Source organism: Dermacentor albipictus, chromosome 1, assembly GCF_038994185.2.
Source record: "Dermacentor albipictus isolate Rhodes 1998 colony chromosome 1, USDA_Dalb.pri_finalv2, whole genome shotgun sequence".
Classification (NCBI taxonomy): domain Eukaryota; kingdom Metazoa; phylum Arthropoda; class Arachnida; order Ixodida; family Ixodidae; genus Dermacentor; species Dermacentor albipictus.
Window position 1 is genome coordinate 521,848,593 of NC_091821.1, and position 27,446 is coordinate 521,876,038.

Here is a 27,446-nt window from a genome sequence, read left to right on the forward strand (position 1 = left end):
AATGTTGGCCAAACGTGTTTCGAAGATTGCAAAAACCGGAAAGTGATCAGTGAGGTCAGTGTTGACAACGCCTGCCGAAATGGGTACGTCTAGGTTTGTTAAAACGTGATCAATTAGTCAATGAGAACCCTCACCAACGCATCTTGTAGGTGATGTAATGAGGGATTCAAGGCTGTAGCCACTGAAGCAGTCAGTGTAGGCTGTATACAAGCTAGAATTAACATCCAGCAAGTTGGTGTTTATATCTCCCACAATCATTACACTCTTATTTTCCGATAGTAGTTTGTTAAGTGTGTTATCAAGAGCATAGATGAAATCTGAAACGTTGGAACCTGGTGACCTATAAACACAACTCAGAACAAACTTTTTAGTGCTACATGCCTCGATGGGCTCGTTAGTTTCCACCCATACCATTTCGCAGCAATCGACGTAAAAGTTTAAATCATTTCGGCGAGTGTAACTGATGCGCGGAGAAAGAAAGATGGCAGCCCCACCATGCCTACTGTTTAAACGGTGACAGTATTCAGGACTATAAGAATGAAACCAATACATGTTACTATCATCGCTAGTAAGCTACGTTTCAGAAACACAAATAAAAGGGAAATCATGATCAAGCGAAGATAAAAAATTATTTATCCCCTCGTGATTCTTTCGTAGACTGCGTGCGTTAAAACGAATCGGTGAAGGATTAGTGTGACAAAGTAAAGAACGAAGTTCACGAGAATACATAAGGGGCATAGCGATGAAAAAGTGACCAGGCACGTGTAATCAGCACAATTAGGCACTCTTACGTGAATATGCGCAGATCCGACTCGGCTTAAATACGGAACACCCTGCTATCACTAGCTTTCGGAGCTTTGATCTGGCTGTTTTCAGGGCAAGTGCTTTGGCAAACAGCATTTTATTAATGATTGTCAAGTGGTCCTTCCCGTAAACAGCCGCGTCGTTTGTGCCAGAAAACCCAAGGTGGCTCACACGGAGCCGAGCCTTGCGGGCTCTCTTCACAAATTCATTTTTCTTGTCTCTTGAAACAAAGCGAGCAATTAAATGTTGATCGGATGATTTGGACGGAACACGATGAACTGTCTCAATGTCAGTTTCAGATACAGGACACTCGATGACGTCGCCCACACACTTCAGAATGGCTCGGCAGTCCTCCCCCTTTGTTAGAGGAATTCCTTTAACTTCTATGTTGTTGAGCCTAGAATATTGCTCCAAATCAGCCACCCGTTTCACAAGCATTTCATTTTGGGCCAATAAGGACTTGTTCGAAGTCATCAATTCATCCTGCTTGGCTCTGAACTCATCAAACAAGTTGCTCATAAAGTCAATGCTTTCGCGAAGTGAGGCATTTTCAGAAAGACCAGAGTCCTTCAATATCAGTTTGATCTTACAGCCCATTTCTAACATAAGGGATTCCATCCTATTGTTGAAATGTTGTTCCAGTTGTTCAATTTTTTTGGCAAGTTCTTGACACGTAGGCATGACGTAACAAACGTGTGGGCAAGCAAAAAAAATATTCAAGAAAATAAAAGTGACAAGAAAATGGCAGCAGTTGCAGCTAAACAAAGTTGAAGCAGCTAAAACAAAGATCCAGACAACCAACCTGAAAGTACAAGCGCAGAGTTTGGGCGTTGCACTATTGCCGCAACTGCCACTGCCAAATGATCAGAGACGCTGCTGAAGCTTCCTTATATGCCCTTGGAGGTAGATCGCAGCTGTAGTCCACGCAGCCGCAGCTGTCACTGTCGATGAGCTTGCAGCACGTGCTCAGTTCAACAAGCTCGCCAGCCGCGTCCAGAAATCGGCACTGGAAAACTAGATAAATCCAGAGCGAAGGCGGCCCAGTCGATGGTACGGTCCCTGAAAGTACAAGCGCAGAGTTTAGGCATTGCACTATTGCCGCAACTGCCACTGCCAAATCAAGACATGCATCACATGCTGTTAATCCTACCACTGCGGTCCCTGCCACAGATCTGAAACCTTTCTTACGAAAAAAACTGTGAAACCACTGGAAACGCTTGTGGGATGCAGAAATAAATAATAAACCGCACGTGATAAAGCCACAGTTAGGTTTTTTGCCCTCCACAACAAGATCACAGCAAACAGATGTCCTATTCTGTCGTGTCAGAATAGGACACACATTTGGGACCCATAATTTTCTGCTTACTGCAAATGAACTTCCAACCTGTGGCAAATGTGGTGAGAGGCTGACTGTCTTCCACGTACTCCTGGAGGGCTATTCTGCAAGAGTCCACCTAGTGGACTGTCCATTTCGGCCGCTGCCAGTTGGATGGAGTTGTGCGAGCGAGGAAGAGAGGAGTGGCCCTAGCCAATCAGCTGTGGTTGAAATGGACAGTCCACTAGGTGGACTATTACAGAATACACCACTTGGAGTGTTGGGAAGCCTAAGCTTAGAGAAAGAAACATTTTCCTCTTGCATACTGTTATTACATCCCTGTTTACCCTGTTATGTTTCTTGGTAAGGAACCGTTTTTAATACCAAAGCAGTCCTTGACTTTAATGATGTTGTCCTACATGTTATAAGCCCATTAAATTCATAGCACATCCTCTTCCCAGAGGTTGCTGCTGTGATAATGTTTTGTATAGCACATGCCTCCTGGCCCTTGTGTTTCAAGGGCTCTAATGAGGCAGTAGTGCTGTAGCAAATTTTAGCATCAGACATATTTTGTACATCGTATCATTATCTCGCAATGCACCTTAATGCTCATAGTTCCCGTCATTTGTCATCGCCATAATCTTATTACGCATAGATTTTACGCACTTTAGAGCGACTATGTATTTTTAAGGCCCCTTTACAACCACGTCACGTCAACTTCATATAAATCATGCCTCAACTGCAAACCCATTAACACTGGCATGGTGCTCTTTGGCCATACTTGGCCTTTCCGCCAGTAAACATCACATATTCAATTCATTGTTGTAAAGGCATGTGTGGAGGCGGTATTGACTGCAGGAGACCAGCTGGAGCAGTAGATGAACGTTTGTGGCACAGACACTGCATGCAGCTGGCCACATACGTCTCAGCAGACAGTTGCATTCCAGGTCAATAAAAGCATTCCATGATCCGGTAGAGTGTCCTCGCCGAACCTAAATGGCCAGACGTAGGGGTCGTCGTGCACAGCACTCAGCATCGCTCTGCGAAGGCTCTCCGGCACCACTAGGAGAAAATGGGCGCCAGTGCTAGAAAAGTTCTTCCTATACAAGAGTCCATCATGTACACAGAAATGGTGTGTAGTCGCAAAGGCGGTTGTGACAGTGAAGAGCAGTGTTAATTTAGCATCCTTTCTCCGTTCGGCTTTTAAACTGTCAAAACCTGGAAAATTTGGCTACACAGGAGCCACAAGGTATGGGTTTCCCACATGTGTATCCTTTGTAGCAATTGCTACGATTGGGTGGATGTCTCATTTTCCCTTAATTAAGGTGATTGAACTCGTCGACACCACAGTCCGTAGTGCTAAGCAGCATACAAGAGAGGCAGTCCGCATGTTAACATGTCAACCATTCTTGTAAGAGATGGTGAAGCTGTATTCCTGTAGTCAGAGTGCCCAGCATGGAAGGTGGCCACAACGGTAACGCAGGTTTGGAAGCCAATACAATGAGTATTGGTCGGTGACAACAGTGAAAGCGTGTCTATACACGTAAGAAGCAAACCACTGAACCGCAAATATTAACACGAGGCATTCTTGTTCTGTGACAGTGTAATTTTGCTCGGGCCTACTTAATCAGCGACTTCCATATGCGATCACATGTTCACGGTCACCATAGCACTGAACTAGGACGGCCCCGATACCTATGCCACTGGCATCCGTATGGAGGTCTGTCAGAGCTGAAGGATTGAAGTGCTGAAGAACAGGTCGTGACGTCAGCGGAAACTTAACTGATGAAGAGGAGAGTTCCAGTCCGGAGTCAACCCAAAGACGTCCTTTCATACCAGGTATGCCAGTAGATACGCGATGTTGGCATATTGAAGTGTGCATGACAGAAAGCGCAACCAGAAGAAAAAGGAAGCCAAGATAAAATTCATATTTTTTTAATGCTTTATATTACAAATATCAAGTGGGTGACTCAAACACGAATAACAGCGCACAAACAAAAAGGGCGAGGGTACGAATCAAATGCCATTGAGATATGCAAACTGTTACTCCAACAGCACTGTGTGAGCTGTGGAACTGGGAACTGTGTGAGCTGTAAGCTGTGTGAGCTAAACCCTGTGTGAGCTGTTTATGAACAGCTTACACAGGGGTCAGTCAGGGTGTCTACCAACCGGGCAAACAGGGAATTCTCAGGGATATTGAGTAGTCTGGAAAAACTCGGGGGGAAGACTCAGGGAATTTGTGCCTCTATCAGGGAAAATTAGCCTTAATTTTATTGAAAGGGTTGAAAGTCACGTTAATGCTGGCTCGACTAACAGACAGGAATCGTAATGAATCGTTTTTGACGCCCTGTCATCAGCTGGGGGAATTGCCAGTGTACAGACAACGACCAACTTTCTGGTTTCCCGATAATTTGGATGGCTTTGCGGCACCACCGCGTACCCTATAGAGTCAATGTATCAAAACGTCCGAAATTTCGGGCGCAAGAACTCTTCGCCGTCCGATTTTCTGGACGTTTCGGCGTGACCGCAGGTCCGAAACAGCATTAATCAAAGCCACCACCACTGCCATTTTGATTACCTCGCCGCCTCGAACCGGCGCTCTCGCACGCAGATCCGCTGGCAGTCGTAGCCACCACTTGTGGCAACGCTAGGCCTAGCTGCTTCGACGTTCGCTATGAAGCTTCTTGCCATTAGGTGCCACGTTTTTTATTGAAAGAATTCGCTGCTGTCAGCAATGGCACGGACTTCGCCTTTGTGGTCCTCGCGATTGGAAGCTTAGAAGCTTGGAAAGCACGGTGTGTTGCATAATGCCGGCTCCCGAAAGTCAGCTTCGCCTCTGTACAGAAATGTTACTTGGCGAAGCATAAGCAAAAGTATTGCAGTGAACAAGTGTGGGAAGGGGCTGTTGCCACGGGACACAGTCATCATCATCATCAGCCTGGTTACGCCCACTGCAGGGCAAAGGCCTCTCCCAACAACCCCGGTCATGTACTAATTGTCGCCGTGTCGTCCCTGCAAACTTCTTAATCTCATCCACCCACCTAACTTTCTGCCGCCCCCTGCTACACTTCCCTTCCCTTGGAATCCAGTCCGTAACCCTTAATGACCAACGGTTATCTTCCCTCCTCATTACATGTCCTGCCCATGCCCATTTCTTTTTCTTGATTTCAACTAAGATGTCATTAACTCGCCTTTGTTCCCTCACCCAATCTGCTCTTTTCTTATCCCTTAACGTTACACCCATCATTCTTCTTTCCATAGCTCGTTGCGTCATCCTCAATTTAAGTAGAACCCTTTTCGTCAGCCTCCAGGTTTCTGCCCCATACATGAGTACTGGTAAGACACAGCTGTTATACACTTTTCTCTTGAGGGGTAATGGCAACCTGCTGTTCATGATCTGAGAATGCCTGCCAAACGCACCCCAGCCCATTCTTATTCTTCTGATTATTTCAGTCGCACGATCCGGATTTGTGGTCACTACCTGTCCTAAGTAGATGTATTCACTTACCACTTCCAGTGCCTCGCTACCTATCGTAAACTGCTGTTCTCTTCTGAGACTGTTAAACATTACTTTAGTTTTCTGTAGCTTAATTTTTAGACCCACCCTTCTGCTTTGCCTCTCCAGGTCAGTGAGCATGCATTGCAATTGGTCCGCTGAGTTACCAAGCAAGGCAATATCATCAGCGAACCGCAAGTTACTAAGGTATTCTCCATTAACTCTTATCCCCAATTCTTCCCAATCCAGGTCTCTGAATACCTCCTGTAAACATGCTGTGAATAACATTGGAGAGATCGTATCTCCCTGCCTGACGCCTTTCTTTATTGGGATTTTGTTGCTTGCTTTATGGAGGACTACGGTGGCTGTGGAGCCGCTATAGATATCTTTCAGTATTTTTACATACGGCTCGTCTACACCCTGATTCCGTAATGCCTCCATGACTGCTGAGGTTTCGACAGAATCAAACGCTTTCTCGTAATCAATGAAAGCTATATATAAGGGTTGGTTATATTCCGCACATTTCTCTATCACCTGATTCATAGTATGAATATGATCTATTGTTGAGTAGCCTTTACGGAATCCTGTCTGGTTCTTTGCTTGACAGAAGTTGTGGGGAGCACTCGCCTCCATTTCCTCCCGCGTACCCGCGGCGACCCGTTCACACGTGGCGACGAGGCGCCGTCACGGACGCGGTCCACGCGGACGCGGTTCGCACGTGGCGACGAGGCGCCGTCACGGACAACCCGCTCGCACGCGGCGACGGGTCGCGCCGCAGTTGACAAGGGGAGAGAGGCACTACGCGCCCTCTCTCTCTTCGTCGCCCTGAGGACGCGCGTACTCCCCTTCTCCTACGCGGCTCACGGAACAGGGAAACGTATCCGGCGGGCGAGGAGGACTTCCCCTCGCAAAAAGGTAAAAGGGTATAAAAGCGCGCTACCGGGGGAGACTCGCTCTCTTGGGACGCCGACGCCTTGGACTACCTGGACTGCACCTGCCGGATCCCGTGAGTGACCTCGTTTGTCTGACCCACCCAGACAACGAGGCAAGCCTTTTCCTACTTTTACTGAGAGGACGTCCCTCTGCGAGTGTTTGATATTGCTATTAGCAATAAACGTTGTTACCGTTGACACCGCTGTTTTGCCTTATTCGTCCGAACCCGGCGTAGCCGCGATTCCCGCGCTACGGGTTGGGAGTACCACGGAGCGACTGCGTGGGGCTAGATCCGGAGCTTGCCTTCAGCCCTAGCCGCACGCAGAGTGGAACCCCCACAAAGTCTAAGGTGTTCCTGATTCGATTTGCGATTACCTTAGTAAATAGTTTGTAGGCAATGGACAGTAAGCTGATCGGTCTATAATTTTTCAAGTCTTTGGCGTCTCCTTCCTTATGAATTAGGATTATGTTAGCGTTCTTCCAAGATTCTGGGACGCTCGAGGTCATGAGGCATTGCGTATACAGGGTGGCCAGTTTCTCTTGCAATTGCAATTGGTCCGCTGAGTTACCAAGCAAGGCAATATCATCAGCGAATCGCAAGTTACTAAGGTATTCTCCATTAACTCTTATCCCCAATTCTTCCCAATCCAGGTCTCTGAATACCTCCTGTAAACACGCTGTGAATAGCATTGGAGAGATCGTATCTCCCTGCCTGACGCCTTTCTTCATTTGGATTTTGTGACATTCTTCATGGAGGACTACGGTGGCTGTGGAGCTGCTATAGATATCTTTCAGTATTTTTACATACGGCTCGTCTACACCGTGATTCCGTAGTGCCTCCATGACTGCTGAGGTTTCGACAGAATCAAACGCTTTCTCGTAATCAAGGAAAGGTATATACAGTAAAAGCTCGTCAATTCGAACCGCAAGGGGAAGCCGCTTCAGTTCGAGTTAACGAAAGTTCGAACTAACGAAAGTACAGGAGAGCAACAGTACACTGTGATTTGGAAGCAGTAGGGAGTGTCAGAAAGTGATGGCGTGTGCCGCGGGCACACGCCATCTTCAAGTCGAAGCTCTGGGTCCGACTGTGCCACACCACCGATGTCCACCGAAACGAACGTTAGCCGAGGCTTAACACCATCAAAATGAATCGCGACGGCCGATACCTCCTAAGCTGAAAACAGAGGTGCACAACCGATGAAGACTGCCGAGACAAAGACGAGGAACAAGCGAAGGTGGCGAAGGCCCTGATTAGTTGGTTCTTGATTGCAAGCGCAGCTGCGACGTACTTGATTCACTGTGTGTTGGCGCTTGCCGTGCCATCTCCGCACAACATTAGCAGCTGTACAAGATTTGCAAAGCCTCCGAGATTCGCAACGGGCAAGAAGTCTTGGAGGTGACGTAGAACGGAGAGGCGGCAGCCGCCGCTGCCTTCTGGCTGACCACGCGTCGGTTAGATTTTTTTCCGATTTGGCCTTCTCTCGCCGTTCTCTCCGTTTCTGAGGCAATACAGCCTTGTGTGTAGGCAGTAGGCGCATTTCTCTGGCTGTGTGCCAGGCGAGCGTAGTTCGAATTATCCGTGATGGAACCTTCTCGCGTTCGAATTAACGGACTTTTTTATACATAGACTTCTGTGGAGCTTGGCCGGACCAAATCGTACAGTTCGGATTATCCATAAATTCGAGTTATTGAAGTTCGAATTAACGAGCTTTCACTGTATAACGGTCAGTTATATTCTGCACACAGGACACAGTGTGCATTCCTTAATTATACACGCATGCACCCGGTATTTCCTGTCACAGTACGAGCACCAATATGCCTAACACATGTACCGACAGGCCTGCAGAGCGTTTTCGAATGTTCCTGTGGCGGAGTGAGCCCTTAAGTCTTTCGTTACCGCGAGAAAATGGCCGTTTTTCATAGGTCTCAGAAGAAATTTTTTTGCCAGTACAAATAATACTCCAGAACATGTTGTAGCATGCCAAATCGCACATAATGGAATGCTCTTTCCAAAAACCTAAGTTACAAAGCGAACAATTTATTAGGGAACACACAAAAAATTCGGAAAAGTGCCATTTTTGTGGCGAGTTGATAAAAACAAGAAAGAAAAGGCACAATATCTACATAGGAATTATTAACAAAGAAAATTTAGAATATACATTTTGAAGATCAATGACTCAGGAACACTGTCTAAAAAAATTCATTCGCTGTATCGCACCATTCTTCAGCTACATAAAAAAAACCAAAGACAGGGAACAGCTTCATCGCTCGTGCCATGCGGTGAAGCAGTTTCTCGTTTTCGTGAGGCACAGGTGCACTGTGCAGTTTTCGCAGAAAACTTTTGTCCTTTGTTCGATTTTTTGTTCCTGGTAGCACATCCTGCAGTTTTGCCTTTTCGGCATCTTTTGCGGATGGTGCGGCACTTCTTTTGGGACAGCATCTACCCTGGCAACCTCTTCATCATCAAGCTCGAGCATCTGTCGGGTGAGCACCTACAGAAGGGAAAGTTGGTCGAAGTGGGCGCTCCTTTGAAATTCTGGTGTTGAGAGGTGTTGCTTGCGGTGCTCTTGAAAAATAATGACGCTATTCACAACAGCGATGTCAATACAATGAAATAAGAGTGTTTTCCACCACCTCATGCACTTCATCAAAACGTTATAAAATGCAATCAGCTGATCTGACTTATCAAGACCAAGCATCCGGGAATTATAGTCGTCAATCAGTAGCGGCTTCTTGATTGAGATGATAGTCCACACGCTGCCTCTTCTCTCTTTTTTTGTGGCTGTAACATGCCTGTTGGCAGTGTGAGCTGTAGACCTTCATGTGGACAACCTTTCTGTCCTTCCATTGCAAGTAGAGGATGTTGTTCCGTTGGAGCCACCGAACATCACCTCTCTTTTCCTTCTTCTCCCACGACACGTCCTTCAGATGGGAAGCACCGACGATCTTTACGTGTGGTGTCAGAAGCGAGGGTTTTGTGATTTAGCAGGTGAGCAAAGAGAGATGCAGATGTGTAAAAGTTATCCATGTAGATAACGTATCCTTGATTGTGAGGTAGTTATTGCACAGTTGTGTCACCACAGCAAGTGCTAGTCCACTTGCACTCGCTGTTTCCCGTTTGCCTGCGTACACGTAAAACTGAACGGAATAGCCAGTCTGCGAATCGGCAAGCACCCACAATTTATATCCCTACTTTACAATTTTGTCCCATATGTATTGCCGAGTACCCGATCTTCCTTTCAATTTGACCATTCTTTCATCCACAGAGAGGTTCTGCGCAGGTTGAAAAAGTTCTCCTGGAGTAGAATTCACATGTTACAGAAGCCACAATATGCGGTGCAGCTTGCCGTGCGAAGCTACAGTAGTCGCCTCCGGATCAGTGACACTTGGGAAGCGCAGAAGTGCAGAAAACCGTCTCCTTGGCATAACGTTCTGAGGAAGAAACCGTGAAAAAATGCCTACTGGTATTCCAGTAAAGGTGGATGTGTGGCACGTTCACAATGCCCATATAAATGAGCAGTCCAATGAACTTTACTAGTTCGTCGGTAGTCACTTCCTTCCATGACCCATCTCTTTCAGCATAGCTTGGAAGCTCCGAAATATGCATCCAAGCATATTTGTTCGTGTTCTTGCAGATAGTATTTATCACACTTCTGCGGTGAAGAATAGGAGGAAAAAATCACGCGCCGTTGTAAAACGTCTTGCGCTGCTCCGAAGTGCTGGGCCGAGATGTGCTCCGGGCAGCCTTGTTGGCGTGAACTGAAGTTTCTTCACAGCCGGTGGCAGCACATCCTGACCTAGCGACGTACGGACCCTGGAGATAACAAGAATAGCTCTAAGCTTGTGCACAAAGGTCAGCAGATAAGTGCGCACGATGCCGGTGACTGCTCAAAGCCGTAAAGGTAACTCACTGGTGAGCAGCTTCAGATGTGCCGGGCTGACTTGCAACAGTGTCTCGCCGTCAGAGCTTGAAGCAGAGGTACTATCATCTTCGGACTCGAAGCTCGAATTCTCGTCACTAAAATCAGGTGTGGGTGTAGAATACTTACGAGCAGAACGCTTTCCGCGCGGCGCAGTCGCGTGGGACGGCGGCGCCATGGCAGCGACTGGAGCGACTGGCGTTGTAGCGATATAGTAACACCGGATGCGGCTTTCTGGTGGGTTTAACAAGAGAAGCGAAACCAGAACTGCTGCAAACCGGCTGTAAAGGCCAGGTATACATGTTGGACATGCGGCGGACCTTCAGGAATGCGTTTTCGTGGAATAAAACCACCTGGACTCCAAATCAAAGCTCACTAGTGAATAGCTGGCTCCATTTTCGGGTAATTATCACCACTCAGCACCGTCAGATAACAAAGCCGACAATATGATTCAATATTTGACTTGCTGGGAGTTCCCTTGATCACAAAAATTTGATGCTACGGCTGCATTACCACGAGTGGCACTTTCTTTTTCTCAAGCACGGCTGCCATGCCCTCTTTCGCAACAACACATGCACATTAGTTCTCAAAAAGGTGCATCAAGAATTAGAACGTTGCCAGAGCGGGAAAATTTAAACTGGTTCTACAAGCGCACTGCCTAGACTAACCACTGGATTGCGCTAGGTGCACAAGAAATGATTCCAACTTGTCGAAATCAGTGATTTAAAGCACCGATCACCGGTGATCGATTTGAATAGGCGTGGTAACGAAAAAGTTAAGGGCAGTAAATGACATGCATTTTTTTTTTCCATCCGACCGATTTTTTGGACGTTCTTGCGGCTGCTAGGGAGTTCGAAAAATTGGACATGGACTGTGCAACTGACCAAGAAGATGTTTAAAATGGTCCATGGGGAAAATGAGTGGTGGAAGGCGGACAAGAACAGAAAGGACCTACGCATTGGGGAATGAATGGGAAAGGAAGCGTGCTGCCGCCAATTTGAGGTAAAAAAACAAAGTGTTGGCTGATGCTGAGAGGCAGGTGTCCCTCATCCAAACCAAAATAAACTCTTTAAAGCAGTGAAACACAACACTGAGGCGTCGTGCACGGGCTGAGAGTATGTCTGGACAGTTGAGGTTGACTTACGAGCTGTTGAGAGAGAATCTCAAGTGTGACAAAGTTCGAGTCTCATACCACTGAGCTTGCTATCAGTTGATAGAAATAGCTCATACTCTAAAATATTTGCTTCTGTATGCATCTCCTTTTTATTTGTATTTGAGAATGTACGACTTGATTTGCTATTTTTTGAAGACATGTTATTTGCTGTGCATTTTACTAACCCCTCCCTTCTATTCTTTTTTTGAATAGCATAAACACTACTCCTTAGTATTCAAATTGCATTAGATCATTTTTTTTTTCATATGCTTACTAGAGAGTGACAGCGTCGGGCGATATGGTTTCAGCCCGTCTTGACATGAAACATAGTTGTGCATCACTCAGGGAATTTTGCAAAGGCACTCAAGGAAAACCTGGAAAGCTCAGGGAATTCGGAAATGTCAACTTGGTTGACACCCTGATGAGTGTCCTTACTTACATAAAATGCTTCAGCTATTTCTGTAGTACAGTTATCCTTGTAAGTTTGCTCAAACACTGCAATCACGCCAGGTTTTGAGCAATATGCTAACAAATATGAATTGGAAACTACTGTTAAGCTACTGGGATGCTCATAGAGGTATACTTGAGTGTATTCTGTTCTAGGTATGCTTTGTTACAGCACAAAGGAATGCTGCAAGCAGTATTGTGTCTACACTAAATAATTTCAGTGTTTTACATCACAACCTTAGTTGGGGCTTTTTCCTTGTCAAAACAAGTGGCAGGAGCTCTGCCCCATGATTTAAATGCCTTGTTGTTGCAGCCCCTGCAGTTCAAGCTGGACCCTCGGCTGGCCCGTCTTTTGGGGATCCACACACAGACGCGGCCGGTGATCATTGCCGCCCTGTGGCAGTACGTCAAGACCCATCGGCTGCAGGACCCACACGAGCGGGAGCACATCAATTGCGACAAGTACCTCGAGCAGATCTTCCAGTGCCAGCGCATGAAGTTTGCCGAGATCCCCCAGCGCTTACACCAGCTGCTGCACCCACCGGATCCCATTGTCATCAACCATGTGATCAGGTCTGTACTGCAGCACTACAGTCGAACCCAACTATATCGAACCTGTTTACATCGAATTATTCTATATATCAAACAATTTCTGGTCACGGTATAGTTACAATGAGTATGTATAGCAAAAATTATGCTTACATCGAACAAGTATTGCAGTGACTTCCGATATATCGAACATCAAGCGGCGGAAAAGAGCCCCCCAAAGGTTGGCTTTTCCTCGTGGTAGCGGGTAAACCTGGCGGTGCGGCTCTATCCAACCGCTCACCCTACCGTGACCGCGCTGCCTCGGGCTGTTCAGGCAAGCCGTCGACACTCCCCCTGTCGCGCATAGTGGAGTCTATTAGGCTACATCCCCCCTCTTTCTCTATCATATTTCACTTCTCACTCCCTCTCCCCTGACGACGCTTTGTTGAGCTCCCTCACGGGTTGCAGAATCAAGCGTCCTTCCTTTCTTTAGATCACTTCCCCAGCAAAAAATGATCCTGGCCTGCCTACAGCGCTTGCTCAGACAGCCAAACAGAGGCTCTTGTGCCCTCTTCGTGCAAGATGGCGAAAGTGCGAGTTGTCTGGTTGCTTTTCTGGTTTATCGTGTTTGCGCCTTGTGGGCCTTCTCCCATAGTGTTGCCGTGATGAAGCGGCAGAATTCGTCTTTTGTCGTAAAGCTTGAAATCATTAATCGCGTTGAATGCGATGAGAAGTTCTAGGTCCCCACAGCGAGCAAGATTCCGAGGAGCACTCTCGGCACGATTAGGGCTAAAGTGACCCGACTCGCAACCCGGTGCCCATGGCGCCCGACGCGTACGCACGGCCATGTACGAGAGGTTCTTCATACGTGCCGGTTTCTGCGTGCTCGGTGATGACTGCAAGTTCTGATGAATGCGACGAAGCCGTTGCCAGTGTTGCCGAAGTTTGGAGCGAGCTATCAAAATTTCCGGGACATTCGAATCAACAGTGGACAAGTTTGTGAGTGCAGATGATGGCGTTGATGGTGATGATGATGATGGTGGTGTGGAGCCCGGAAACGAAGACTACATTGCCGACATTGTACCGAGCACAAATGAAAGTAGGCACATTGAGGAAAGCAACTACATTCCTTTGCCCACATCCTCCGAAGTGATTGGTGCACTCGTATTAGTCCAGTGCGTCTGCGCGAATGCGGAAGGTTGCGGCCTCAGCTGCTCCGACTCCTTAGACAATGTGGGAAAGTGCGTGCATCACAGGCAGCGAACTCGCCCAAGCAGAAGAAAATGCACGGCTATTTCATGCGAAACAAAGCTAGTTTCTTCAATAAAGTGATTTTATAAATGGTATGTGCTTTTATGGCATCCAATTATTAGCAGGCTTTTATCGAATTATGCTCTACATCGAACTGATAGGCGTATTTTTTTTAGTTCGATTAGCCGGCTTTAACTGTACTGCTACTTGGCCTAAAACCTGACTTTCTAGCTTTCCTCTAGTAAGCTCTCCGTGAAAAGCCCCGGTTAGTCTTGCAATAATGTTTACTCACCTGTGATGGCGTAGAGGTAGAGCATCCACCTTTCGTGCAAGAGGACCGTAGATTGAATCCGGGTGCTGGCAATTTTTTACCAGAAAAAAATAAATACGTGTGTTGATAAAATTGCATTAACAGGCCTGGAGTGCGGCCTGATCCCAGTGACCAGAAACAGTAACACACTCCCTCACCAGAGCAGGATTGGCCACCCTGGTGCAGTACTTGACCACAACCTCCTATATGAATACAACAATCAAACCCCGGCCCTCAGTCCCCAGCAGCTGCAAAGCAACTGACCACGGTGGCGGTCAGACCTGCGACGCAGCAGAGGGTGCTAAGAATTCCTGGTTCCGGACAGGCCGCCATTGGAATCTGAACTTGGCAACATTTAACGCTAGAATGTTATCTAGTGAGACGAGTCTAGCACTGCTATTGGAGGAATTAGAGGGCAGTAAATGGGATACAATAGGGCTCACTGAAGTTAAGAGGACAAAAGAATTATATACAGTGCTAAAAAGCGGGCACATCCTGTGCTACCTGGGCTTAGCGAAGAAACGAGAACTAGGAGTCGGATTCCTGATTAATAAGAATATAGCTGGTAACATACAGGAATTCTATAGCATTAACGAGAGGGTGGCAGGTCTTGTGAAACTTTATAAGAGGTACAAAATGAAGGTCGTACAGGTCTACGCCCCTACATCCAGTCATGATGACCAGGAAGTCGAAAGCTTCTATGAAGACGTGGCATCAACGATAGGTAGAGTGACAACAAAATACACTATACTGATGGGCGACTTCAATGACAAGGTAGGCAAGAAGCAGGCTGGAGACGAGGCAGTGGGGGAATGTGGCATAAGTTCTAGGAATAGCAGGGGAGAGTTTTTAGTAGAATTTGCAGAACGGAATAATTTGCGGCTAATGAATACTTTCCGCAAGCGGGATAGCCGAAAGTGGACGTGGAGGAAGCCGAATAGCAAGACTAGAAATGAAATAGACTTTCTACTCTGTGCTAACCCTGGCATCATACAAGATGTGGACGTGCTCAGCAAGGTGCGCTGCAGTGACCATAGGATGGTAAGAACTCGAATTAGCCTAGACCTGAGGAGGGAACGGAAGAAACTGGTATATAAGAAGCCGATCAATGAGTTAGCGGTAAGAAGGAAAATAGAGGAATTCCTGATCAATCTACAGAACAAGTATTCAGCTTTAACTCAGGAAGAGGACCTTAGTGCTGAAGCAATCAACAACAATCTTATGGACATCATTAAAGAGTGTGCAATAGAAGTCGGTGGTAACTTCGTTAGACAGGATACTAGTACGCCATTGCAGGAGACGAAAGATCTGATTAAGAAACGCCAATGTATGAAAGCCTCTAAGCCTACACCTAATTAAAACTGGCAAAATTTCCAGGTTAATCAACAAGCGTAAGACAGCCGACATAAGGAAGTATAGTATGGATAAAATTGAATATGCTCTCAGAACGGAGGAAGCGTAAAAGCAGTGAAGAAGAAACTAGGAATAGGGAAGAATCAGATGTATGCGTTAAGAGACAAAGCCGGCAATATCATTACTAATATGGATAAGATAGTTCAAGTGGCTGAGGAGTTCTATAGAGATTTACACAGTACCTGTGGCACCCACGACGATAATGGAAGAGGGAATAGTCCAGAGGAATTTGACATTCCACAAGTAATGCCGGAAGAAGTAAAGAAAGCCTTGGGAGCTATGTAAAGGGGGAAGGCAGCTCAGGAGGATCAGGTACCGACAGATTTGTTGAAGGATGGTGGGCAGATTGTTCTAGAAAAACTGGCCACCCTGTATATGCAATGCCACATGACTTCAAGCATACTGGAATTTTGGAAGAACGCTAACATAATCCTAATCCATAAGAAAGGGGACGCCAAAGACTTGAAAAATTATAGACAGATCAGCTTACTGTCCGTTGCCTACAAAGTATTTACTAAGGTAATCGCAAATAGAATCAGGAACACCTTAGACTTCTGTCAACCAAAGGACCAGGCAGGATTCGTAAAGGCTACTCAACAATAGACCATATTCACACTATCAATCAGGTGATAGAGAAATGTGCGGAATATATCCAACCCTTATATATGCAGGTTTCATTGATTACGAGAAAGCGTTTGATTCAGTCAAAACCTCAGCAGTAAAGGAGGCATTACGGAATCAGGGTGTAGATGAGCCGTATGTAACAATACTGAAAGATATCTATAGTGGCTCCACAGCCACTGTACTCCTCCATAAAGAAAGCGACAAAATCCCAATAAAGAAAGACGTCAGGCAGGGAGATGCAATCTCTCCAATGCTATTCACAGTCTGTTTACAGGAGGTATTCAAAGACCTGAATTGGGAAGAATTGGGGATAAGAGTTAATGGAGAATATCTTATTAACTTGCGAATTGCTGATGATATTGCCCTGCTTAGTAACTCAGGGAAGCAATTACAATGCATGCTCACTGACCTATGGAGGCAAAGCAGAAGGGTGGGTGTGAAATTAATCTGCAGAAAACTAAAGTAATGTTTAACAGTCTCGGAAGAGAACAGCAGTTTGCGATAGGTAGCGAGGCACTGGAAGTGGTAAGGGAATACATCTAATTAGGCCAGGTAGTGACCGTGGGTCCGAATCATGAGACTGAAATAATCAGAAGAATAAAAATGGGCTGGGGTGCGTTTGGCAGGAATTCTCAGATCATGAACAGCAGACTGCCATTATCCCTCAGGAGAAAAGTGTATAACAGCTGTGTCTTACCAGTACTCACCTACGGGGCAGAAACCTGGAGGCTTACAAAAAGGGTTCTACCGTATTTACTCGCGTAATGATCGCTCTCGCGTTATTATCGCACCCGCGTAATGATCGCCCCTGCGAAATGATAGCAGCCCTGTATTTTGTCGTCAAAATTGAATTTTTTTCTTTCCCGTGTAATGATCGCACCCCGAGCTTGTCGCAGCGATATGTTGTGTGCCAAATTTAGCTAATTAAGATCGTGCTTACCGTTTGTTGATTGCTGTCAAATGCTACACGAACGACTCTTGAAGACATACCAGTGGTCTGCTTAAGCATTATGCAAAATAGAAGTGAGGCGTGCAGACAGGACACAAGAGTAGAGAAGTAGACAACAAGAACGGCGTTCGTGTTGTCTACTTCTCTACTCTTGTGTCTTGCCTGCACGCCTCACTTCTATTTTGCATAATGAATCCTTGCCAACTAGCTCAGCTTTCTGTCGTTCTATTCTTAAGCAGATGTTCCATTTCATTCCTTCCATCACTTTCTGCACTTTCATGAAAAAAAAAAAAGCTACAACCAAATTTGCCTTGGCTTTATTACTTGTAGGCTTCATTATGCTTTTGGCCAACGATGACGACAAAAAAGGCGCCTTTCGATTCTTGTCTGCACTCACTCGTGAGCACGCAACAATTTGCGAGCGGAAACGATAGCAGCCATGTCTACACTGATATGTTAGAAGTGTACCCAATTCATACGCCGATGCTTGTAACACAGCTAAAATATTCGGCCCACCCTTAGCGGAAACATGCCGTATTAGGACAGTAGTGAAGATAAATGCCACAGTTTTCGCAGCATGCCCACCATGTCTTCCTATGTCACTGGCAGCTAAGCGCGCCCATCTCTGTTTCTGTCCCCTCAAAATGGACATGGCTATGTTATTGTCGCAAACTTGCCAATATTAACAATATTACTTATTACTGATGTGGAAGAAACTGTTTCAATGCGCGTAATGTACTCGCGAGAAGAAAAAGAATTGTGTTCGGTGCGTTTGGCTTGCTCCGCCGGCAGCCATTTTTGTTTTGGTGTCCCACACAAGTCCTGCACTATTACAGCCCAATTGTACAGCGGCAACTGCCTGCTTGACCTGTTGTCATCCTGCTGCAAATGCACGATGAAAAAATTTTTTGCGCAGGAAGTTTAACGCACCTAATGATCGCACCCTTGAATTTGCGTCAATTTTTTTACAAAAAAGTGCGATCATTATGCAAGTAAATACGGTTAAAGGATAATACCTTAGTAACTTTCGAATCGCTGATGATATTGTCACGTGGTAGTGACGGTTAAGAAGGCAGCAAAACTGTGATTAACGAAACGAGCGTTTTATTGGGAGAACTTGTGCCCTCAAAAACAGGCTGCACTCAAAGAACAACGGTAGCGGTGAACACGCTCGGCGATCGGCGAAAATCTGATCAGCGGGTCAAGCGCGTCGGCTTTTATACAGCAGTCATCGAATGTTCCAGATTAATCGTTGAGACCCATGGGCCTTCCCCAAAGTTCTTACCATTCGCATCAGGCAATGAAATCAGATAACATTTGGTTCGGCGACAGCAGACAGCGGATAGAAGCATCGATAACTTTCCAGAAACTTCAGATACATGCAGGCGCGTCCCGCGCTGTGCGATAACATTTTTTAGGTGGCGAAATGTGGTCGCCCGATAAAGATAAGTAGAGGTGTCAATATTGCCTTGCTTAGTAACTCAGGGGACCAATTGCAATGCATGCTCACTGACATGGAAAGGCAAAGCAGAAGAGTGGGTCTAAAAATTTATCTGCAGAAAACTAAAGTAATGTTTAACAGTCTCGGAAAAGAACAGCAGTTTACAATAAGTAGTGAGGCACTCGAAGTGGTAAAACAATACATCTACTTATGGCAGGTAGTGACCACGGATCCGGATCACGAGATTGAAATAATCAGAAGAATAAGAATGGGCTGGGGTGCATTTGGCAGGCATTCTCAGATTATGAACAGCAGGTTGCCATTATCCCTAAAGAGAAAAGTGTATAACAGCTGTGTCTTACCAGTACTCACGTACGGGGCAGAAACCTGGAGGCTGACGAAAAGGGTTCTACTTAAATTGAGGATGACGCAACGAGCTATGGAGAGAAGAATGATGGGTGTAACGTTAAGGGATAAGAAAAGAGCAGATTGGGTGAGGGAACAAAGGCGAGTTAATGACATCTTAGTTGAAATCAAGAAAAAGAAATGGGCATGGGCAGGACATGTAATGAGGAGGGAAGATAACCGATGGTCATTAAGGGTTACTTACTGGATTCCAAGAGTGGGGAAGCGCAGCAGGGGGCGGCAGAAAGTTAGGTGGACGGATAAGATTAAGAAGTTTGCAGGGACAACATGGCCACTATTAGCACATCACCGGGGTATTTGGAGAAGTAAGGGAAAGGACTTTGCCCTGCAGTGGACGGAGCCAGGATGATGATGATGATGCAGCTAGTAAACAAAGGAAATTGGAACTGGCACACCGTAATCACAGATCTTGCTTTTCTTCCAGCTTTAGTGATGCATTAGTACTGTTCACATTGTGTGTAACTGTATAGCCTAGTGCAAATGCTTATGTTTTAATAAGCAATAACATATTTTAATATCTTATTAATAATGTTGCTAAAATACCATGTTTTGCAGTGTTTTAATTCAGACTACAGTATAGTGAAACCTCGTTACTATGAACACTATGTTAACCCTTTCGGGGTCAATGACGTAAATATATGGCGCCGCGAACAAGTCCAAAATGGTCGATGCCGCATATTTACGGTGCCGTTTGTACGTTTAAAAAGTGCCTTAGTTTCCTATGTCACTATTTCCTATTGCCACTATGTGGGAATACAGGGAATCTTTTTCGCGTGCCTCCCTCTCTCGCTTTTCGTTGCATGGTTTGTTTTAGAGCTAGTTTGCTGCGGCGTCTATATACTATCGCTCACGCATTGGCGGGTGCGCAGGCAGGCGGCGGTTTGGGTTTTGTTCCGCCGGTGGTTTCGGCTTCTTGCGCTCGCAGAACTGATGGCTATCTCATTACTAATCGCTCAAAGGGCGGCTGCCTGTTTCTCGCTCGTTCAGTGCTCACAGGGGTGAGCATAGGAAGGATGCCGCCGTGCATGCGTTTCCTTTTCTTTTTCGGGAGGAGACTCGCAATATCTAATTGCATCTGGTTGTCAATAAGATGAAGGTTAGTGAAAGTTTGTCACACGTTTTGCTTTTTTGACGAGCACACAACCACACAGTTTTCTTGAGTGCACTCACCAATGTAGTTCAATTACGCTATGGACGTAAATATTAGTGTAAGAGCAGGAACATATGAGACTTGTGAAATATTCTCGTGTGTACATATTCCAAGCCTTGGAACTATAATAATGCATCAAATTTTTAATTCATATAAGTTTATTTCCTTTTTTTGTTCTTGTTGTTCATGAATAAAAGTACATATATACCAATGCAAAATACATTTTTTCTCACTTTACGGTCACCCTAAAAAAATTACGGTAAATTTTTTTCGAAATAGGTGTCTCAAAAGAATTGCAATCTGCAATAAAAAGTCAACCTTGGGCGGTCACATATGGCAAAAAAATCGACCCTTAAAGGGTTAAGGGGGGACATGGGTTGTTGAGATAACTTTATTTCTTGATCAAATCATTTTTCATATACATAAATGACATTGTACGCTGTACAGATAATGCTACATTCGTTTCGTATGCCGATGAAACAACCGTTTTTTTTACAGGCAATGTGGGAACAAATATAGAAATTAAAGCTAATACGACGCTTTCTGACTTGGAACGCTGGTTAACCCTAACAAAACAAAAGTAATCTTGTACACGCCTAGAGGAAAGTTGTTGACAACTAATATGAATTTGTGTCTGGGCAGTGAGCAGTTAGAGATAGTGGATTCCGTCAATATCTTTGGGGTACGTTTTACAAAGCACCTTATCTGGAATGAGCACGTTGGTCATGTCCAATCAAAATGGTCATCTGCCGTTGGTGTCATTGCTCGTCTGCGTCTCTTACTCCCGACCAAGTTAAAATAATGCTATACAATGCTCTGGTGGTATCTGTCATGCAGTGCTGCGTCATGGTGTGGGGCGCAACTGGTGTGACAAACTTGCAGAAACTACATTTGCTACAAAAAAGAGTTGTAGGGTACATAGCTGATGTCCCTTATACGTACTCCACAGAACCACTTTTTTCTAAATATGAAATTCTTCCTGTGTCTTGATTTTACAATTATAGGTTGATATTGTGCTACAAAGGTTTAGTAAAATTTGGCATTGATGATACAATTCACCTGGCAAAACATAGAGAGAACACAAATATTCATCTGACCCGACATATAGAAATGTGGTTCGTACCCACCCCGAGAACCTCCTATGATGAGCAATCTTTATCTTCTACATTACCTTCGCTGTTACACTTATTAGACTGACAAAATTTTAATCTCTCCAGAAACTGAAACTCTCGCATTAAATGTTTTTGTCAACTAATTTATTTGCAAGAGTAGATCATGCCTTCTTATTCTCCTAGTTTTGTTCCCCACTGTTGTTTATGTGTGCTGATTATTTCTTGCCGTCTTGTTGCACTCTGTATTACCCGTTGCTTTCTGATGCTTTTTTTCATTTCTTGCGTATGACTGGCTGTCATCTTGCTATTATGACAACTTGTAAGGTGTTGGGACCTCGTCAAGCTATCCGAGCTTTAGTCTCGTACTCCTCCTTTTTTAAGGAAATAAAGTGATTGATTGATTGACCGATTGATTGAAATCTGATAAAACTGCATATGCTCAATCAGTGTTTCATGTTGATTTTAAATATCGTAATTATGTTTTGCATATACATAGTAGTTGCCAAGATTATTAATAATTACTTTCTATTGTTTGTTGAAATTAAAATTTACCTGCTAAAGAGAAAGTTGCAAACAACATATGGTTGGATACTAGAGTGCATAAGGAAGCAACGGTGGAAACAGATTCAAGATTGAACAATTATTTCTCATTTTACAGCCCATTGAAGTTCTGTGTTGACAGTATCAATAATAAGAGCAAATGTAAATAAAAAACTTTGGAGCTGAAAATAAAAAAAATTGTGCTCTCAGCGTTGCATTCTCAATACATTTAGCTTTGTGCTGCAATAGAAATGATAGCTCTAGCTGTCGTAGACTGAAAGATATTGATACAGCAAACAAGCAAAGTGACCAGAAACCATGTTTTGAGAAAAATGAGAAAAAAAGAAGAACCTTGCTTGGCGTAATGCCGAGGCATTGCTGCTTACATATTTGCATTCAGGATCGACTCGTAAGCCTCGTAGTAATCTGCCTGCAGCACTTGAAGCTTATTGCATTTAGTTTCATATACATAAAAAAAAAATTACAGGTGTATTAATGTTGCCACAAACACGCAAGTGAAAAGTTTTTAATGAGAAAAAACAAACAGCTTGATTTATTCAGGAATATAAAGAAGTATTTACAGGTTCCCAGTTAAGAGGCTAATATACACCTAGCACATGCCCCAGCAGGTATGCCCTCATGTGAAACGTTTGTTATTGAAAAAAAAAAAAGTGTTGTTTGCCGTTTACTGGTGCTCTGCATTTCGCGCACATAGAGATTGTTCACAAGGAATGGGTTGCGCGTTCGGTCAATGCAGCACCACCGCAGATCGTGCACTAAATGAATATCTTTAATTGCCAAAAAAAAACAATTTATTTAATGCTCGTTTTCCATTTAACGGTGCTCTTCATTTCGTACACAGCAAGAGAGTTCACGAGAATCAGGGTGCACGTTTTGCCGCCACTCATGCGCGGCAAGCTCCAGCCAGCGCGGCATCGCCACTGATTACACATGAAATGGCTATCTCTGTGGGGAGAGCGCAGTAGCATTCACCTTTGCCAGCTGCTGTACCACAACTTGCATTTTACACAAAACGACAAAGAATCGCTGCCCACGATAACGAAGCGCATCTACCACGGATCCGAGCCAGCTGTAGCCGAATCAACGTGCACAAGAAAATTCAATTTTTGCTTAGTAGCCAGTGTTGAAGCAAAGTCTTGCCGTTCTTCCTGTGCCTTCTTCACTTTCTCCAAACCATCAGGTTGCATTAGTAGTGCTGGAATGCCGGATGCACACCGGCCGCTGCCAAAGCGCTTTCATCTGCTAAGCCTATTCCGCAGTCACGGGGGGAGACTCCGGCGGGGCGCAGTACAGGTAGCAAACCAAACTATTGCCAGCATCTTCCAAAGCTACGGCGCACTTTCGAAAGTTTAAAACTCCTCATTTCTTCTGTTCGTCGAATTTATAGCTTGTAGCAAACTAACTTTGATATTAATGCGTGCCAAGTTACGCGCGCCCGAGCAGACTACCGTAAAAACCGGACTACAGGTCGGACCGGAATAAAGGTCGATCCCCCTACTAACGAATTCTAAAAATGAAAAAAATCTTTTTCAGTGGCAAAAGTACCGAAAGACATGACACCCTTACCTAGAAACAAATGCGACTCAGTGGGTTGCACAATGGTGACAGTATTTATTTAAATGCTGCTCGTATGTGCACCTGGCCAAGTTTTTAGCGGTATCGCGCGACCATCGACCCGCGTGCTTGTCAACACCGTATTAACGGCGCTGAGCAGCGAAACAAACGAGATACGCGCATTCGCTATTTCGCCGCTCCGTGCCATAATAAGGTGCTGACAAACACACGGGTCGACGGTCGCGCGATACTGTTAAAAATTCGTCGGATGTACAGTACACAGAAGGGCACAAAGTCCGCAAGCGCTACTCCGAATCAGAGCAACACCTTTGATCAGAGTCAGATGACGAGTGCTTCTCGCTGTCCAGTCCATAGGCGCGTGCGATCTTACACGCAGCTCTCTGACGGACTCCGCAACCTTGCCTTACAGTTCTGCAGTCCGCTGCGATCCGGCCACGAAATGACGTTTTCTTTTGGTTGCTGCAAGTTGTAATACGTTGCTTTTGCCTCCGCCAGTACCGAATGCTCTTTTCGGATACTCCAAGTTTGCGCTGTGCCGCCAGGTTGCCGTGGGCTTCCGCGTACTCAATCGCCCTTTTCTTGAAGGCGACGGTGAATTGATGTCGGCTTCCGCTCATTTTGAAGCAAAATGAAAATTCAGTCTTTAATTAATATAGCTTTGCGACAGTGGAAACTCAAAATGCGACAGTGGAAACGCAAAGTGCCGGTGCCACAATGTTGCCACGCCGCGCTGCTGCAGATGGCGATGGCGGCTGTGGATGGATGGATGGATGGATGGATGGATGGATGGCGGCTATACCCTTTGTAATGGGCGGCGGCTGGCGCCACCTAGCCTTTTGCTCCCTCTCCTATTTTATTATTATTCTTTTTTTCCTTTCTTTATATCCTCTTTTCTTTAACCTAGTTTTCACTTCCCTCCTCCCCCCAAAATTACTATCTAAAACAGTAGAGGAAACATTATCTCCCCGATTTATGGTATTATCTATCCCTTGACTTCCTCCACCAATCCTCAAGCCTCCCCTTCGTTACTGCCACTCTTTTCTCGTCTATTTGCCCTCATTCCCCGGGAAATCCCAATGCCCCTTCCATATCTGCCACTGTTCCCTCTGTCAGGGTCGGGTGAAGGTCTGTGCATCTCAGCACTATATTGACACGTGTATTTATATTTATCGGGCGACCAGGTTTCACCGCCTAACAAATCTTATCGTGCAGCGCGGGACGCGCTTGCATGTATCCGAAGTTTCTGGAAAGTTATCGATGCTTCTATCCGCGTGTCTGTTGTCGCCGAACCTTGTGTTATCAGATTTCATCGCGTGACATGAATTGTGTAGAACTTTGTGGAAGGCACACGGGTCCGAACGATTAGTCTGGAACATTCGACGACTGCTCTATAAAAGCCGACGCACTTGACCCGCTGATCAGAGTTTCCGACGATCGCCGACCGTGTTCGCCGCTATCGTTGTGCTATAAGTGTAGCCTGTTTTTGTGGGCACAGGTTCGCCCAATAAAAGTTAGTTTTCTCGTTCACAGTATTGCTACTGTGTTATTGCTTCTTTCTTCACCGTCACTACCACGTGACATCTGGTGGAGGTGCTTTTCGTCCATGTACAGGACGCCCCCGACAAGCCGTGATCCCAGCCCAGACCGCGAACAGAACACCAACGTAATCCCGGACCACCGAGCAAGCCGCTGTCTTCAACAGCTGCCCCCGGAGCACGGACTTCTACCTGAGCAGACCAAGAAGATTGTGGCCAAGGCAACCGCAATGGCAGCCCCAGCGTCCCCCATCGTCCTGCAGCAGCCCAGGGAACCACCGACGTTCCGCGGTTCCACATTTGAAGACCCGGAAACCTGGCTGGAAACATATGAGAGGGTCGCTACGTTTAACAACTGGGCAAGCGACGACAAACTACGACATGTCTATTTCGCATTGGAGGACGCCGCCAAGACGTGGTTCGAGAATCGAGAAGCCACCTTGACGACGTGGGACCTCTTCCGAAGCGGCTTCCTGAAAACATTTCAAAGCGTCGTGCGAAAAGAACGAGCCCAAGCTCTACTGGAGACAAGAGCGCAGCTGCCGAATGAGACGATCGCGATTTTCACTGAGGAAATGAGCCGTCTGTTCCGCCACGCCGACCCAGAAATGTCCGAGGAGAAGAAAGTACGTCTACTGATGCGTGGCGTAAAGGAGGAACTTTTTGCCGGAATGGTACGAAGCCCACCGAAGACCGTCGACGAGTTCCTTCACGAGGCCACCAGCATCGAGAAGACACTCGAGATGCGAAACCGGCAATTCGACCGCCGCACGACCTCGACAAACTACGTCGGAGTTCAGTCACTGGCCGCCGACGACCTACGCGAGACTATCCGAGCTGTCGTGCGGGAGGAGCTACAAAAGCTGTTCCCATCATCACAGCCTCAAGTGGCTTCGATTGCCGACGCCGTGCGTGAGGAACTCCAACAACAACTTGGAGTAGCCCCTGAATCGCCGCAGCGTGAGCCGCAAGCGATGACCTACGCCGCCGTCGCACGCCGTCAAGGACCCCCTCCGCGACCGCGCCAGGGCCCTGTCACGCCGCAGTTTCGTCGTCCGCCGCCGCCGCCGCCACCACGACCACCCGTCGCCCAGCGCACCTACGCGAGGAAGACGGACATCTGGCGTGCTCCTGACCACCGCCCGCTCTGCTACCACTGCGGAGAAGCGGGTCACGTCTACCGACGATGTCCGTACCGGGAGATGGGACTGCGAGGTTTCGCCGTCAACGCGCCGCGTCCACAGCTTGGCGAGCGCCCACGTGACATCGCCGATTACCTCGCCGCTACTCAGTGGAACCCTCGACGGCCGTCCCGTTCGCCATCACCAGGCCGCTACCTGTCGCCTCAGCGCCGACCATACACTGGCCCAGCCCGGGGCCGGTCAGCGAGCCCATATCCGGAAAACTAAAAGCAGCAACCGATGGAGGTGCGGTTGCTGTTCGTCGAACTGACGAAGATCCTCCGCCGCCGACGAAGACGACGACGAAACGATCTCGACGACATAACAACGACACGCCGCCGTCCCGACGAAGTCAGGAAGGCAAGACTACACCGACGAACGACGACTTGACGACGCGACGTTCCAACTTCAGTTCAACACGACGCAGCCGTGATCCGACGCCAAGACCCAACTGCAACGCCAGACAAAGAACCACCGACCTTGACGTGCTTCTCGACGGCCACGCAGTCACTGCCTTAGTCGACACAGGGGCCGATTACTCCGTAATGAGTGGACGCATCGCCGCCCAGTTGAAGAAGGTTAAGACTGCATGGGAGGGCCCCCAAATTCGGACCGCTGGAGGGCACCTCATTACGCCGACTGGAATCTGCACGGCAAGAATTACCATTCATGACCGGACTTACCCTGCCACCTTCGTTATCCTGCAACAGTGTTCACGAGACGTCATTCTCGGCATGGACTTCCTGAACCAACACGGCGCCATCGTCGACCTGAAGTCGCAGTCAATAACGCTGTCGGAAGATCAAGCGATACCATCGGAGCGCCCTTGTAGCCACCACGCCTTGAGTGTGCTCGAAGATCAAGTGAACATCCCGCCTCGCTCCAGCATCGTTATTTCGGTCGGCACCGAAACACCCGCTGACGTAGAAGGCATCATCGAAGGCGACCAACGTCTACTACTCGACCGTGAAATTTGCGTCGCAAGAGGGATCGCTCGACTGCACGAAGGAAACACGAGAGTGTTGCTGACAAACTTCAGCCAGGAGTTCAAGCACATCAACAAGGGCACGACGATCGCATTCATCGAGGAAATACAGGAAACCAGCGATGCCTTCGTCCTCTCGGATTCTGTTGCATCTACCCCGACGACCGTAGTTCCCGAGCCAGACTTCAACATAAATCCAGGTCTCCCCGTGATTAAGCAGCAACAGCTCAGAAGTCTGCTTCGACGATACAAAGACTGCTTTTCGACGTCATCAAGGATTCGACAAACACCAGTCGCAAAGCATCGCATAATCACCGAAGAGAGCGCTCGACCACTA

General features: G+C 46.6%; 1 protein-coding gene across 4 annotated transcripts in view; it reads left to right on the forward strand.

The window, feature by feature from the left end:
* Window positions 1-27,446, forward strand: part of Bap60 (Brahma-associated protein 60) — a 334,908-nt gene that overhangs the window by 225,565 nt on the left and 81,897 nt on the right. For all 4 annotated transcript variants that reach the window (XM_065439899.1, XM_065439898.1, XM_065439900.1 and 1 more), the window contains one exon: window positions 12,382-12,641. In XM_065439899.1, coding sequence (XP_065295971.1) covers window positions 12,382-12,641 — 260 coding nt within the window. The remainder of the gene's footprint in view (window positions 1-12,381; window positions 12,642-27,446) is intronic.